General features: G+C 49.8%; 2 protein-coding genes across 6 annotated transcripts in view; both read left to right on the top strand.

The window, feature by feature from the left end:
- The window catches only part of rnf213b (ring finger protein 213b), a 71,060-nt gene extending 64,256 nt beyond the window's left edge, over positions 1-6,804 (top strand). For all 5 annotated transcript variants that reach the window (XM_046354393.1, XM_046354391.1, XM_046354390.1 and 2 more), the window contains 11 exons: positions 138-241; positions 428-685; positions 893-1,025; positions 1,107-1,190; positions 1,546-1,726; positions 2,079-2,280; positions 2,922-2,999; positions 3,336-3,533; positions 3,777-3,866; positions 4,998-5,179; positions 6,221-6,804. In XM_046354393.1, the coding sequence (XP_046210349.1) occupies positions 138-241; positions 428-685; positions 893-1,025; positions 1,107-1,190; positions 1,546-1,726; positions 2,079-2,280; positions 2,922-2,999; positions 3,336-3,533; positions 3,777-3,866; positions 4,998-5,179; positions 6,221-6,359 (1,649 nt within the window). In that variant the 3' untranslated portion in view covers positions 6,360-6,804. The remainder of the gene's footprint in view (positions 1-137; positions 242-427; positions 686-892; positions 1,026-1,106; positions 1,191-1,545; positions 1,727-2,078; positions 2,281-2,921; positions 3,000-3,335; positions 3,534-3,776; positions 3,867-4,997; positions 5,180-6,220) is intronic.
- Positions 6,805-7,189: 385 nt separating this feature from the next.
- cep131 (centrosomal protein 131) overlaps positions 7,190-15,382 on the top strand; it is a 57,327-nt gene continuing 49,134 nt past the window's right edge. The window contains exons 1-3 of the mRNA XM_046354389.1: positions 7,190-7,687; positions 8,242-8,438; positions 8,681-8,775. Of these exons, the coding sequence (XP_046210345.1) occupies positions 8,253-8,438; positions 8,681-8,775 (281 nt within the window). The 5' untranslated portion in view covers positions 7,190-7,687; positions 8,242-8,252. The remainder of the gene's footprint in view (positions 7,688-8,241; positions 8,439-8,680; positions 8,776-15,382) is intronic.

Here is a 15,382-nt window from a genome sequence, read left to right as displayed (position 1 = left end):
GTTCCTACAAATAGTTTTACAAATATTATATAAAAAATATAAATAAAATGTTCCCCACAATTCTTACAAAGAAATGTCCAAAATATTGTCATGTAATGGTTGCACCTCAGAGTATTTGAGTGAGTTTGTGACTTCAGCTGAACCAGGTTATCGCCACACAAGACCTGACCTGTCCTCTCGACATGGACGGGAACAGTGGGAGAAACTGGTCTGTGATGCAGTTATCAACCCAATAATCCAGGTATGGTCCAACTGAGATTAGTTTAGGCTTCTGGTAACACTTTATTTGAAGGTTTGCAGGGTACGTACATAAGGACTTCATAACACAGTCATACAGTATTCCTGGTGAAGGACTATACTGATTTGGGACACTAAACTACGTCCAATCTTTTTATTGTACCTATTAACCCACCCATTTGATCTCCAGCATCTAAGGAGGAAACTGGCTGAAGCTCAAGTCAGTATCAGTGCAGATGACAGGCTGGGTGGAAGCCCACTGATGAGACTGCTCTATGCGGACCCCCGACCCATGCTGCCCCTGCTGCCCTCCCTCTCAGACTGCCCCACACACCACTCCTCCTTCTGGAGCCTGTCTGAAACCCTCACTGTGGAGCACTTCTCTCAGAGAGTGGACCAGGAGCAGGGAAGAAACACCGTACCCCTCCTAAAACTCTTCCTAAAGAAGGTAACTGGAAATGAAACTGATCAAGAATGGGATTCAAAAGACGAAATCACTCCATTTCATTATATTGACCTTCATCATGTGACATTATGTTGTCCACATTATTACCTGTTTATAGAGAATGGAGTATGTTATGGGAGAGTTTCCATACTTGTCAGTGTGCTTAAAGACATGTTTGTCTGTGTATGTATTTGTGTTTGTCCACTGTAGGTGCTGTGTGTGAGACAGCTCCACCATCTACCAGAGCTGGCTGCCTTACAGGCTGACTTGTCCAGAATGTTTCCCCTGACAGCTGAGATGACCAGTCAGAGCATTGCCCAGGCGTTGCAGCACATACCAACAGGTATGTGGGAGTTTTTATTCAGGTTGATCAATCAATCAATCAACCACTCAATCAATGAGTCACCAAACTATACCACTGTAGGGTACCAGAAGAAAGTGCTGCTTGGGAGAATGAAGGTCTTCATGAATGTGTGGAACTGCCTTAGGATGGACGTGGCCAACAATGGTATGTACAGAAAGCACATTTATTCCTCACTATATACTAACCACTGTTTTGTGTCAGTGTATGTATGTGGAATCTTGTCGGATAAAATAGTCCTGTCTTTTACCTTTATTTAACTAGGCAAGTCAGTTAAGAACAAATTCTTATTTTCAATGACAGCCTAGGAACAGTGGGTTAACTGCCTTGTTCGGAGCCAGAATAACAGATTGGTATTTTTACCATGTCAGCTCGAGGATTCCAACTTGCAACCTTTCGGTTACTAGTCCCAACGCTTTAACCACTAGGCTACCTGCCGCCCCATCTAACTCTGTGTCTTGATGTGTGTGTACTGTGTGTTTATGGCATGTGTTTTGAGCAGCAGATTTAGGTGTGACACCACAGGTTTGTGAGAAGGAGCTGACCATGGAGAGCTCTGGGGAGTTCCTGTCACCCTGTCGTCACGGTCCAGGGTCCTGCCTCCAGATTCTGGTCAAATTCCTGTTAGAGACTCATAACAGCTTGGTCAGAGAGGTTAGGAGACTCAGTCACCATGACAACAGGTTAGTCACACCTACCAAACTTCTACTTTTGTTCATTTGATTGGCTAATATATGGACCTTGCGACTTTGATAGGCTTTGAAGACTGTATTCAAAAATCATCTCAGACTGAGTAGGAGCTGATCTAGGATGAGTTTCTCCATTTAAATCATTATGATTAACATCAGCACTCCTACTCATCAGCACTCCTACTCCTACTCTGAGGCACTTTATGAATATTGGCACTGGTTCCCCATCCCATTCATTATGATTTAAAAGTCTAAACTGATCCTAGACCAGCACTCCTGCTCTTAAACTGATCCTAGACTGGGCCCTGAATCTTAACTGTGAGATGTTTTTCTTACACTCCTGCAGTGCCTACAGTGTTCCTCTGGAGGGAGTGTCAGAGACACAGTTGACCCTGTGCCACCCTGAGAGGGAGCTGCTCCCCCTGGTGCTATCCCACTGTCATTACACCCTGAGGACACGCAGGGAGACAGACAGCAGCTACAACCTGATGGACATCCAGGCACAACTGGCCCGCCGCTTCCTAGCTGGGAAACCAAGCATCCAAGCCGTAAGAGACAAAACTTTGCGATATCATATTTATACAATTATTGTGCCATTGTTCTCCTTTAGTATATATATATATATATATATATATATATATATATATATATATATATATATATATATATATATGACATTTTTCCATTGACATTTTAGTCATTTAGCAGACGCTCTTATCCAGTGCGACTTACAGTTACTTTGTGCATTCGTCTTAAAGTGATGCTCAAGAACTGTTGTATAATTTCAGCCGGTGGTTTTGAAAGGGGTGCTCACGAGCCAAAGCGGGTCCGTGTTTTTTTGTGTACTACCACGTCATTCAATTGTGTACTACGTCATCCATTTCGTATGATATGTTACGTGCTGCAAACATATATATATTTTGCTACATATATTGCAATTCCTATGATATGTTACGAATCCAATTCGTACAATATGTTACGAACTTGTTGTGCTTAAGATCCAGGAATGCATCTTTAAGATAGCTAGGTAAGACAACCACATACTGTATAACAGTCATAGTAAGTAGTTTTCCCCTGTAAAGTTGTTATCAGCAAAGGCAATGCTAGTAGGAAAATTAATTCACATTTTCTTAAACTTTATAATATACATTTACAGTAGCAGGTATACTAACCAGGCATGTATTTGCAGGACACCTCAAGATACTTGAACAGATATCAGCAAGACTTCTCAGTAGTCCTTGATGAAGTCAGGGCTAAGATACCTCAGGTAAACATACGTTTGCGCTCAGTTTAAGACTGTATCCTTTTTTTAAAGCATTGAAGTCATGCCCAGCCCCCATGGATTCAATACCAATCAAGTATGTACGCACACAGGAGTTTTCCCCAGTGGAGTTTGAAAGGGCCATTTTGTTTCAAGGTCAAATTCCTAAACCCAACATACTCCACTCTGTTTCCATTCACTGGGCTGGGAGGTAGTTAGTCTCCCAGGCTATGCGTCACTGTGTCCAGCTCTCTGCTTACAGTTGTTCTGTCTGTCTGTCTCTTTGTTTGTCATTCTGTCTGTCTCTCTGTCTGTCATTCCATCTGTTGTCCTGTCTGTCAGGAGTCACTGAAGGGCTCCGTTAGCTGTGCTATGAGGACAGGACTGCGTTCATACACTGACGTGTGTGACGCTGTGTTTGCGGTGGAGATTGGCCTGCGGTTCCTGGGGAAGACTAGCGGAGTGCCCCAAGCCCCACTCTTGTCCTACCTGACTGAGTCACTCAAGATGGGCCCACAGATCTCAAGCAGTGTAGCCAAGGTAGAGTAATTCTTAACTCCAGCAATATCTCCACCTAATGCCCAGAGATGCAGTAATTCGTGTTTATTCCTTGTATCTATTTTTGTCCGGGTAGATTATGCATGTGCTCTCCTCATGACTCTCATTCCTAAGGCACAAATATACTACTATATGTCAAATATATGTTATAGAGAGACCACTATTACAGAGGTCCCCCTGCTTTGGCCCTTTAGACTGTACCCCTCTCACATATCTCTGTCCCAGGTCCTTGGAGAGAGCAGACTGGAACACAGCACATTCACCTGGCAGCTCCTTACCTCCTGGAAGTCTGAGCTGATGCTGAGCAGAGGACAGGTGAGTTAACATATAGCCCATACCTGTTTCTCCACAGGTGAGTTAACATATGCAGTACACATCAAATTGGCCAGCATCGATTTTTCAGTGTTACATTTCTAGTGTTGATTCAGGCGTTCTGTAAGAGTGGAATTAACACGCAGTGGTGTAAAATAACCCCCAGTGTTGGTGTTAACAACCAGAGTTATTGTTTTATACTGTGGAGAGTAAAACAGTCATGCAGTTAGTTAAATATACCAGTTCTAATCATAACAATAAGTGAGTTGAAATTATCCCTACTGATCTTTTTATATCAATGAATCTGTGGATAGACCGATTCCAAGTCACTTTTAAAGACCAAACCAACAATACACATTCTGTCAGTGAAGTGAAACACCCCCTCTATGACCACATTTGGTAGTTTGTCAACCCTTTCACCCACCTGACCCTTGACCTCTGTTAACCACCTCTGGTTGACCTCAGGTACCACATGCAGGCGGTCAGCCTCCGTCTGAGCTGTAAATCCAGGCAACGAGTGACATTGGACATGGCAGGCGTTGAATCAAAAACAAATGTTGATTAAAAAAACAGAATTTATGTTTATTATAATAATACATGGGATTTATATAGCGTTTTTCTAAGACTCACATGCTTGTTTGAATCTCAGCTGGTACTCCTTGTAGATACTGTAGCTTAATTCATGTGCATTTCATTTATTTTTCGTTTGCTTTTCTTATTTAACTCTGCATTGTTGAGAAAGAGCTTCTAAGTTGGCATTTCACTGTCAGGTTTATAATAATAATAATATGCCATTTTAGCAGACGCTTTTATCCAAAGCGACTTACAGTCATGTGTGCATACATTCTACGTATGGGTGGTCCCGGGAATCGAACCCACTACCCTGGCGTTACAAGCGCCATGCTCTACCAACTGAGCTACAGAACCACCTGTTGTATTCAGCGTTTGTGACAAATACAATTTAATTTGATTCACAATTTGATTGAATGAAAAGCGAGTCTTGTTCTCCTCTTCTGATGATGTGAGTCAGAGATTTAATCTGATCTCGGATCTGTTTTTCTATTCCTAATTATATCACTTATATCACTGTGATTTATCTTGTGCTTGCTGCATATGGATGTCATGTGTTTGCAGGACCCGTTCCAGAGGCTGCCATCAGAGTTCCAGCAGAAGTTATCCGAGGAGGAGAGGAGAGAGCTGAGGGTCTTCTTCAGTGGGACAAACATTGACATACTCTCCCTGGAGCTGCATGAAATCCTCCTCCTGAAGACCAACACTCAGGCTTTTTCCGACCAGGCTTATCTACCACACTGGGAGTAAGAGCCCATTTTGTATTACATTTTTTTTTGTATTTTTTATGCATTATTATACAGAGCAGAGCTAGTGGGAAAGATGGTTAACACTGAGAGATGTGTGTGCTGTAGACTACCTAAGTCACAGTGGGGTTAAGGGGCGTTTTGGCCACTTTCTGCTTTTGTCGTCAACACATTGGCAATCCAGCTCTCACCATTTTTTATGGTCATGAACAGTAACTGACAAAACAAACCTCTTATGTAATGTACAGTAACTGACTAAACAAACCTCTTATGGTCATTAACAGTAACTGACAAAACAAACAAAGACACTAACCATTTGTGGCTGAATGAAGGATTGGCATGGGGGCAAATGTCGCACAAATTTGTAAAACACATTATTTACAAAGCATTTGAATGATTTGATTAGCACTGCTGTCATTAACATCATTACCCACTTTTGGACAGGACTTTGATGTTGATTATACATTTTCCTGATCTAAAAAAAAATTACAACAAAGAACGTGTACCTCTAGTATTTTCAGTGATTACCGCCCTGTCCCTACCCCTGGCCACACTTTGATGTTTAGACTAGAGGAATCTGTCAATCTGTTTATATGGACACTTTCAATCCCAATAAAGCAGGAGCAAACACTGAGAGACACAAAGAGAGAGATCCCCTTGGGACATGAGGCGGGCCCTTTTGACTCCTAGGGGCCAGAAGGGTCTGGGGTGTGATGCTTACCGGCGCCCATCTGTCAGTGGAAAGGGACTTAAGTGATATACACTCAGCCGGCACAGGTCACCCCTGCCCCCTTACTAAACCAGCAGCTGGGGCTAGGGACTGAATAGGAATGCAGCGTGTGGTGAGGACAATGGGGTTGCAATGCTAACTGTTGCCTCCTCTCTTCCCCTCCTTCGTGTGTGTGTGTGTGTGTGTGTGTGTGTGTGTGTGTGTGTGTGTGTGTGTGTGTGTGTGTGTGTGTGTGTGTGTGTGTGTGTGTGTGTGTGTGTGTGTGTGTGTGTGTGTGTGTGTGTGTGTGTGTGTGTGTGTGTGTCCCACAGCATCAGGTCTACTCTAGACAACCATCTGGATAAGAAGAGACTCCCACCCATGCCTGGGCTTGACTCGCTACCGGAGGACATCACTTTGGACAAAGGGGCAGATATGTGGAGAATGGCTGTAGAGTTTAGAAAGAGATAAGAAGAGGATGCTGGTTTTGATGGTTGTTTATTATATGTGTATTTTTACATTGTGGCTTAACAGAGTTTGATTATTCAGCAAATATAAAGTTTGAATCCAAACAAGGACCAATTATGTGCCCTTGAGCAAGGCACTTTAACTTAATTGCTCCTGTAAATCGTGCTGAATAAGAGTGTCTGCCAAATTACTAAAATGTCAAATGTAATTATGATTTTTTCCTCGCTAATGATTACAAATTAGGATATCTCTAGTTCCTTGGCTAACTTCATATAGGCAATTATTCCCACAGTCTTGTGAATATTGTCCATTATCTCTAAAGACCCTGTACTAGTTTACACCCATTCAACCTTTGACCAACAGTAAAAAGGGGTTTCTAGTAGCCTGTATGTTTTATGCGTTGTTGGACCACCAAAATAAAGATGTTCTATTACAGCGAGTAACATTATATTGTCTATTTTACTTGTTTTCATATGTTCTACTTGAAAATATATATATAAATGAAACAAATGTTCAAATGACCATAAACCGTGTTGAAACGTGCGTTGGTTAGTGCTCCCATGAATTAAAGTAAATTAATTTAAAGCTTATTTTTCGCTTTCTGGTTTGTTAAAATGTTATATAGTGACAACTGGGGCTGGGAAGGACGCAGGTGGTGGGGGTCACACCCCCCTCTTGCTAAGTCAACCAAACAGTGCGTTTGGGGCACGCCCCGTTAGCCACTGCACTGCTAACCGACATCTCCACTCCACCTATCAGATCCTCTGGATTTCCAGGACGTTGTGTTTTTACCGCCAATCACAGTTCTCAGTAGGATGAGTTCTTGTGTTTTCTGGTTGCCACAGAGAAGATGTTGCGGGTATTATTGTCACTCACTCTTTGCTTTGATGGAGCAAGTTCACGGAATATTTCTACGGAGCTGTGGTAACGAAGGACTATCATATCTGACCGTTTGTAGCTAGCTAGCTACTATAGTGGATTTATTGAAGTTTTTTCGCTTCGAGGCCAACATGTTGCTTTTCGATTATTATGTGTAGAAAGATGAGAGCACGCTAACTTAAGCTAGCTAGCCAGCCAGCCTAGTGCGCCACACACAGAAGGTTAGGCTGCATATCAATACTCATTTTAGGTATCAACCACTTGTTCAAACTAGCTTCTAGCAGACCCACTTGACAGGCTCCAGGCTTATAGTTAACGTTAGCTCTTGGCTTTTAGGTAGCTACTGTTAACGTGTGTTGATTTAATAAATCAGTGCCACCAAGACATACTGTAGCTATTCTAACTGAAACGTCACCATTGGCTTTGGAGTAATTTGCGATAACACAAGCAAGGTAAGTTTGCATGGCCGACTTTACGCTTATTTGTGTTTTTTTAAATCTTTGGTTCTCCTTATCACCCGTACCCCCCCCTCCCCACACTTCGCACAACCAACCTATATCCTACACACTGATTCCATCGAAACATTGTAGCCAACGATATGATAGCTATCTGAAATCATGTTACACTGTTCCACTAATGTTAAGCAGGACTACAAGCTAGATAGATCTTGAGGCAAAGTGTCACATTTTGTCAATCCCAGGTGAACGACATAACCATGATTGTCCATCTGCATTGTATCTGCCTAGGAAGAAGTCTAACACATTGAAATATATTTAATTGGAGTGAATGTGGTTGAGGTGTGAATTCAATTAAAGTATTACTGTTATCTGAGTGCTACGGTTGACTGTTGCCTAGGGCAACTAACAGCTGAAGAGGAAGTGGTTGACTGCATCTGCTCCTTAACTTGATCAACCTGCACCAATCAGTTCTTTTACAATAGGTGTGTGTGTGTGTCCCTTTTTGAATGTCCATGTGTATCATGACTCTTCCTCTCTCCCTCTAACAGGCCTTGTCAGGATGCACACTACCCGTAGCCCGTCGTCCATCCAGGCTGGAGGAACAGGGGATGCCCTGGACCTGTCTCTGTCAGGCTCCCAACTCTCGGTGTCCCGCCGGCCCAGCTCTGCCTCTCCAGGGAAAGTCTTCTCCCGCTCTGTGTCTGTCTCTGTAGCCAGCGAAGGCAGGGGCAAACGCAACACACTGGTGAGTGAAACCAGCAAGCAGTATGCAAGTTAGCCCTGTTTGTGACAGTTAGGCTTTTACTGTGTTAATATGTTAAAGCTGTGTTAGAGCTGAGATAGAATCCAAACTTCAAACCTTGTGTGGAACAAATATACTCATGTTTGCCATATGAGTGTGTGCTAACATGACATTGTTTTAAGCAACAGATAACTAGGATGGATGTCTTGTATTTAATTTACCTCTGTCGGCATGCTTGTCCATAGGGTGATGCTGGGTTTGGCAGCTCCCGTTCTATCAAGAACCTGAGAAGGTCCAACAGTACTACACAGGTCAACCAGCAAGCCAACATCAGCCTAAGGTATCCTAGACCTTAAATATTTAGTATATGTATGGGTGATCCCTGCAGGAATTGAACCCACAACCTTAGCTAACGAACTGAGCCACACATCACAATTTTGTTCCTACATTGTCTCTATACAGCCAGCCCAGTTGACCCCATATTGACATTGTTTTCGTTTCGTTGACTCAGGTACTGTATATGTGCTGCAGCATGTATGACATTATTATTCAGTCGGAGATGCTTCAGGCTGGGCACTCAGTCTTCAGATTTGGATTTGTCCAACAAATAATCTTAGTGTAATTATTCTGGAAAGTGATTAACTTTTTATGTGAATTGGAGTATTTAAAAGGTTTCCTTTTAGCTGTTTAACCTAGTTTAAGTCTGAAATATACATGTCAGCCCATATCCTACCATATGTGTTTGTCTGGATGGAACATGTTAGCGCACAGTATGTTTTTGTGACGATATGTGGAATTTGATTTAGCAGTTGGAAGAGCAGTATGTGAGTTAAGTGCAGAGTGGAGGATGGTGGCCAGAGCTTCATCGGCTTGAATGGAGGGAGGGAGGCTGGTCGGCTGACTCTTTAAGTCTCTCTTAGTCTCTCCTCGCTGAGCAACAGCTGGCATCCCTAACCATTCTTTAAAGGACTGTACAATGGGTATTGTGTCATAGTGGCTGCCTGTATTATAATTGGAGACCCAGGACCCGGGGCTGTTGTAGGGGAGCAGAGTCCTAGCTAGAGCTGCTTTGTCAGGAGTTGGAGTTGGAGGGGGAGGGCCATGGGGTCGGGTTACCCCACAGTAAGGAACCAGAGAAAGGAGAAGTGTGTGCAGCACAGCATGCAGAGATTCTATAGTCAGGCAGCTGCCGTGAGTACGCCCCACCACCGCCACCACCCACTGCCTTCTGGGATGCTGTTAGGGTACAGAGTTTAAATTAAGGACAATCTAATAGGCTGCTCCTCCGCTCCAGCCCCGACTGACTCTCCCTAAGTCTTTCATAGCTGTCATTGGGTTGCCTCTCTCCGGATATGCGCAGCTTGTAAAGGAAAGCGTAGAGGAATGTGCAGCTTCTTGAATCGGTGGTCCCCCACACACACACGCTCGCTCACACACACACACAGGCTCCCCCACACACACACGCTCGCACACACACACACAGGCTCTCCCCACACACAGGCTCTCCCCCACACACAGGCTCCCCCACACACAGGCTCCCCCACACACAGGCTCCCCCACACACAGGCTCCCCCACACACAGGCTCCCCCACACACAGGCTCCCCCACACACAGGCTCCCCCCCCACACACAGGCTCCCCCCACACACAGGCTCCCCCCACACACAGGCTCCCCCACACACACACGCTCCCCCACACACAGGCTCCCCCACACACAGGCTCCCCACACACAGGCTCCCCCCACACACAGGCTCCCCACACACACAGGCTCCCCCCACACACACACAGGCACACACACACACAGGCTCCCCACACACACACGCGCGCACACACACACACAGGCCCCCACACACACACCGCACACACACACGCTCCCCCACACACACAGGCTCCACACACACACACAGGCTCCCCCCACACACACGCCGCACACACACAGGCTCCCCACACACACACGCTCGCACACACACACAGGCTCCCCCACACACACACGCTCGCACACAAACACACACGCTCCCCCGCACACACACGCTCACACACACACACAGGCTCCGACAGACACACGCACACGCACGCATGCAAACACGCACACACACTCACACACAGGCTCCCCCACACACGCTCACACACAGGCTCCCCCACACACGCTCACACACACACACAGGCTCCCCCACACACGCTCGCACACACACACACACACACACGCTCGCACCCACACACACACAGGCACCCACACACACACAGGCACCCACACACACACAGGCTCCCACACACACACAGGCTCCCACACACACACAGGCTCCCACACACACACAGGCTCCCACACACACACAGGCTCCCACACACACACAGGCTCCCACACACACACAGGCTCCCACACACACACAGGCTCCCACACACACACAGGCTCCCACACACACACAGGCTCCCACACACACACAGGCTCCCCCACACACACAGGCTCCCACACACACACACAGGCTCCCACACACACACAGGCACACAGGCTCCCCCACACAGGCTCCCCCACACACACAGGCTCCCCCCACACACACAGGCTCCCCCCACACACACAGGCTCCCACACACACACAGGCTCCCACACACACACAGGCTCCCACACACACACAGGCTCCCCCCCACACACACAGGCTCCCACACACACACAGGCTCCCACACACACACAGGCTCCCACACACACAGGCTCCCACACACACAGGCAAACCCACACACACAGGCTCCCCCACACACGCTCCCACACACACACAGGCTCCCCACACACAAAGGCTCCACACACACAGGCTCCCCACAGGCTCCCCCATTACACACACACACACACACACACACACACAGGCCCCCACGCACACACACACACAGGCTCCCCCAAGCACACACACACACAGGCTCCCCCCACACACACACAGGCTCCCCCCACACAGGCTCCCACACACACACAGGCTCCCCCCACACACACACACACACAGGCTCCCCCCACACACACACACACACACAGGCTCCCCCCACACACACACACACAGGCTCCCCCCCACACACACACAGGCTCCCCCCCACACACACACACAGGCTCCCCCCCCACACACACACAGGCTCCCACACACACACAGGCTCCCCCCACACACACACACAGGCACCCACACACACACACACACACACACACACACACACACACACACACACACAGGCTCCCACACACACACACACACACACACAGGCTCCCCCCACACACACACAGGCTCCCCCACACACACACACACACACACACACACACAGGCTCCCCACACACACAGGCACCCACACACACACAGGCACCCACACACACACAGGCTCCCACACACACACACACACACAGGCTCCCACACACACACAGGCTCCCACACACACAGGCTCCCACACACACACAGGCTCCTCCCACACACCCACAGGCTCCCACACACACACAGGCTCCCACACACACACAGGCTCCCCCACACGCACACAGGCTCCCACACGCACACAGGCTCCCACACGCACACAGGCTCCCACACGCACACAGGCTCCCACACGCACACAGGCTCCCACACGCACACAGGCTCCCACACGCACACAGGCTCCCCCACACGCACACAGGCTCCCACACGCACACAGGCTCCCCCCACGCACACACACACAGGCTCCCCCCACGCACACACACACACAGGCTCCCCCCACGCACACACACACACAGGCTCCCCCACGCACACACACACACAGGCTCCCCCACACACACACACACACAGGCTCCCCCACGCACACACACACACAGGCTCCCCCACGCACACACACACACAGGCTCCCCCACCACACACACACACAGCTCCCACCCCACGCTCCCCCCACACACACACACACAGGCTCCCCCCCACGCACACACACACACAGGCTCCCCCACACACACACACAGGCTCCCCCCACACACACACACAGGCTCCCCACACACACACACACACACACAGGCTCCCCCCCCACACACACACACAGGCTCCCCCCACACACACACACACACACAGGCTCCCCCACACACACACACACACACACAGGCACAGGCTCCCCCCCACACACACACACACACACACAGGCTCCCCCCCCACACACACACACACACACAGGCCCCACACACACACACACAGGCTCCCCCACACACAGGCTCCCCCACGCACACACACAGGCTCCCCCACACGCACACACACAGGCTCCCCCCACACACACACACACACAGGCTCCCCCACGCACACGCACACACACAGGCTCCCCCACGCACACGCACACACACAGGCTCCCCCACGCACACGCACACACACAGGCTCCCCCACGCACACACACACACACAGGCTCCCCACGCACACGCACACACACAGGCTCCCCCACGCACACGCACACACACAGGCTCCCCCCACACACACACACACACACAGGCTCCCCCACACACACACACACACAGGCCCCCCCACACACACACACACAGGCTCCCCCACACACACACACACACAGGCTCCCCCCCCCACACACACACACACACAGGCTCCCCCCCCACACACACACACAGGCTCCCCCCACACACACACACAGGCTCCCCCCACACACACACACGCAGGCTCCCCCCACACACAGGCTCCCCCCCACACACACACACAGGCTCCCCCCACACACACACACAGGCTCCCCCACACACACACACACACACACACACACACACACACTCCCCCACACACACACACACAGGCTCCCCCCCCACACACACACACACAGGCTCCCCCACGCACACACACACACACCACACACACACGCAGGCTCCCCCCCCACACACACACGCAGGCTCCCCCCCCACACACACACACGCAGGCTCCCCCCACACACACACACACAGGCTCCCCCCCACACACACACACACAGGCTCCCCCCACACACACACACACAGGCTCCCCCACACACACACACACAGGCTCCCCCACACACACACACACAGGCTCCCCCACACACACACACAGGCTCCCCACCCCCACACACACACACACAGGCTCCCCCCCCACACACACAGGCTCCCCCCCCACACACACACACACAGGCTCCCCCCCCACACACACACACACAGGCTCCCCCCCCACACACACAGGCTCCCCACACACACACACACAGGCTCCCCCCCCCACACACACAGGCTCCCCCCCACACACACACAGGCTCCCCCACACACACACGCCCACACACACACACAGGCTCCCCCCACATACACACGCTCACACACACAGGCTCCCCCCACACACACACGCTCGCACACACAGGCTCCCCACACACACACGCTCGCACACACACACATGCCCCCACACACACACGGTCACGCACACACACAGGCTCCCCACACACACGCTCGCACACACACATACACACACACACACACAGGCTCCCCCACACACACACACGCTCGCACACACACACAGGCTCCCCCCCGCACACACACGCTCGCACACACACACAGGCTCCCCCACACACGCTCGCACACACACACGCTCACACACACACACACACACACGCTCACACACTCACACACAGGCTCCCCCACACACGCTCACACACAGGCTCCCCCACACAGGCTCCCCCACACACACAGGCTCCCCCACACACGCTCGCACACACACACACGCTCGCACACACACACACGCTCGCTCCCACACACACGCTCGCTCGCACACACACACACAGGCTCCCCACACACGCTCGCACACACACACGCTCACACACACACACACACACACACACACGCACACACTCACACACAGGCTCCCCCACACACGCTCACACACAGGCTCCCCCACACAGGCTCCCCCACACACACAGGCTCCCCCACACACGCTCGCACACACACACACGCTCGCACACACACACACGCTCGCTCCCACACACATGCTCGCTCCCACACACACGCAGGCTCCCACACACACACAGGCTCAGGCTCCCACACACACACAGGCTCAGGCTCCCACACACACACAGGCTCAGGCTCCCACACACACACAGGCTCAGGCTCCCACACACACACACACACAGGCTCCCACACACACACACACACACAGGCTCCCACACACACACACACACAAATCAAATCAAATCCAATTTATTTATATAGCCCTTCGTACATCAGCTGATATCTCAAAGTGCTGTACAGAAACCCAGCCTAAAACCCCAAACAGCAAACAATGCAGGTGTAAAAGCACGGTGGCTAGGAAAAACTCCCTAGAAAGGCCAAAACCTAGGAAGAAACCTAGAGAGGAACCGGGCTATGTGGGGTGGCCAGTCCTCTTCTGGCTGTGCCGGGTAGAGATTATAACAGAACATGACCAAGATGTTCAAATGTTCATAAATGACCAGCATGGTCAAATAATAATAAGGCAGAACAGTTGAAACTGGAGCAGCAGCACAGTCAGATGGACTGGGGACAGCAAGGAGCCATCATGTCAGGTAGTCCTGGGGCACGGTCCTAGGGCTCAGGTCCTCCGAGAGAGAGAAAGAAAGAGAGAATTAGAGAGAGCATATGTGGGGTGGCCAGTCCTCTTCTGGCTGTGCCAGGTGGAGATTATAACAGAACGTGGCCAAGATGTTCAAATGTTCATAAATGACCAGCATGGTTGAATAATAGTAAGGCAGAACAGTTGAAACTGGAGCAGGAGCATGGCCAGGTGGACTGGGGACAGCAAGGAGTCCTCATGTCAGGTAGTCCTGGGACATGGTCCTAGGGCCCAGGCCAGTTGAAACTGGAGCAGCAGCATGGCCAGGTGGACTGGGGACAGCAAGGAGTCATCATGTCAGGTAGTCCTGGGGCATGGTTCTAGGGCTCAGGTCCTCCGAGAGAGAGAAAGAAAGAGAGAAGGAGAGAATTAGAGAACGCACACTTAGATTTACACAGGACACCGAATAG

The sequence above is a fragment of the Oncorhynchus gorbuscha genome, linkage group LG06, assembly GCF_021184085.1.
Source record: "Oncorhynchus gorbuscha isolate QuinsamMale2020 ecotype Even-year linkage group LG06, OgorEven_v1.0, whole genome shotgun sequence".
Lineage (NCBI taxonomy): Eukaryota > Metazoa > Chordata > Actinopteri > Salmoniformes > Salmonidae > Oncorhynchus > Oncorhynchus gorbuscha.
Note: the sequence above shows the minus strand (reverse complement) of the source record. Positions and strands in the feature narration are given on the sequence as shown.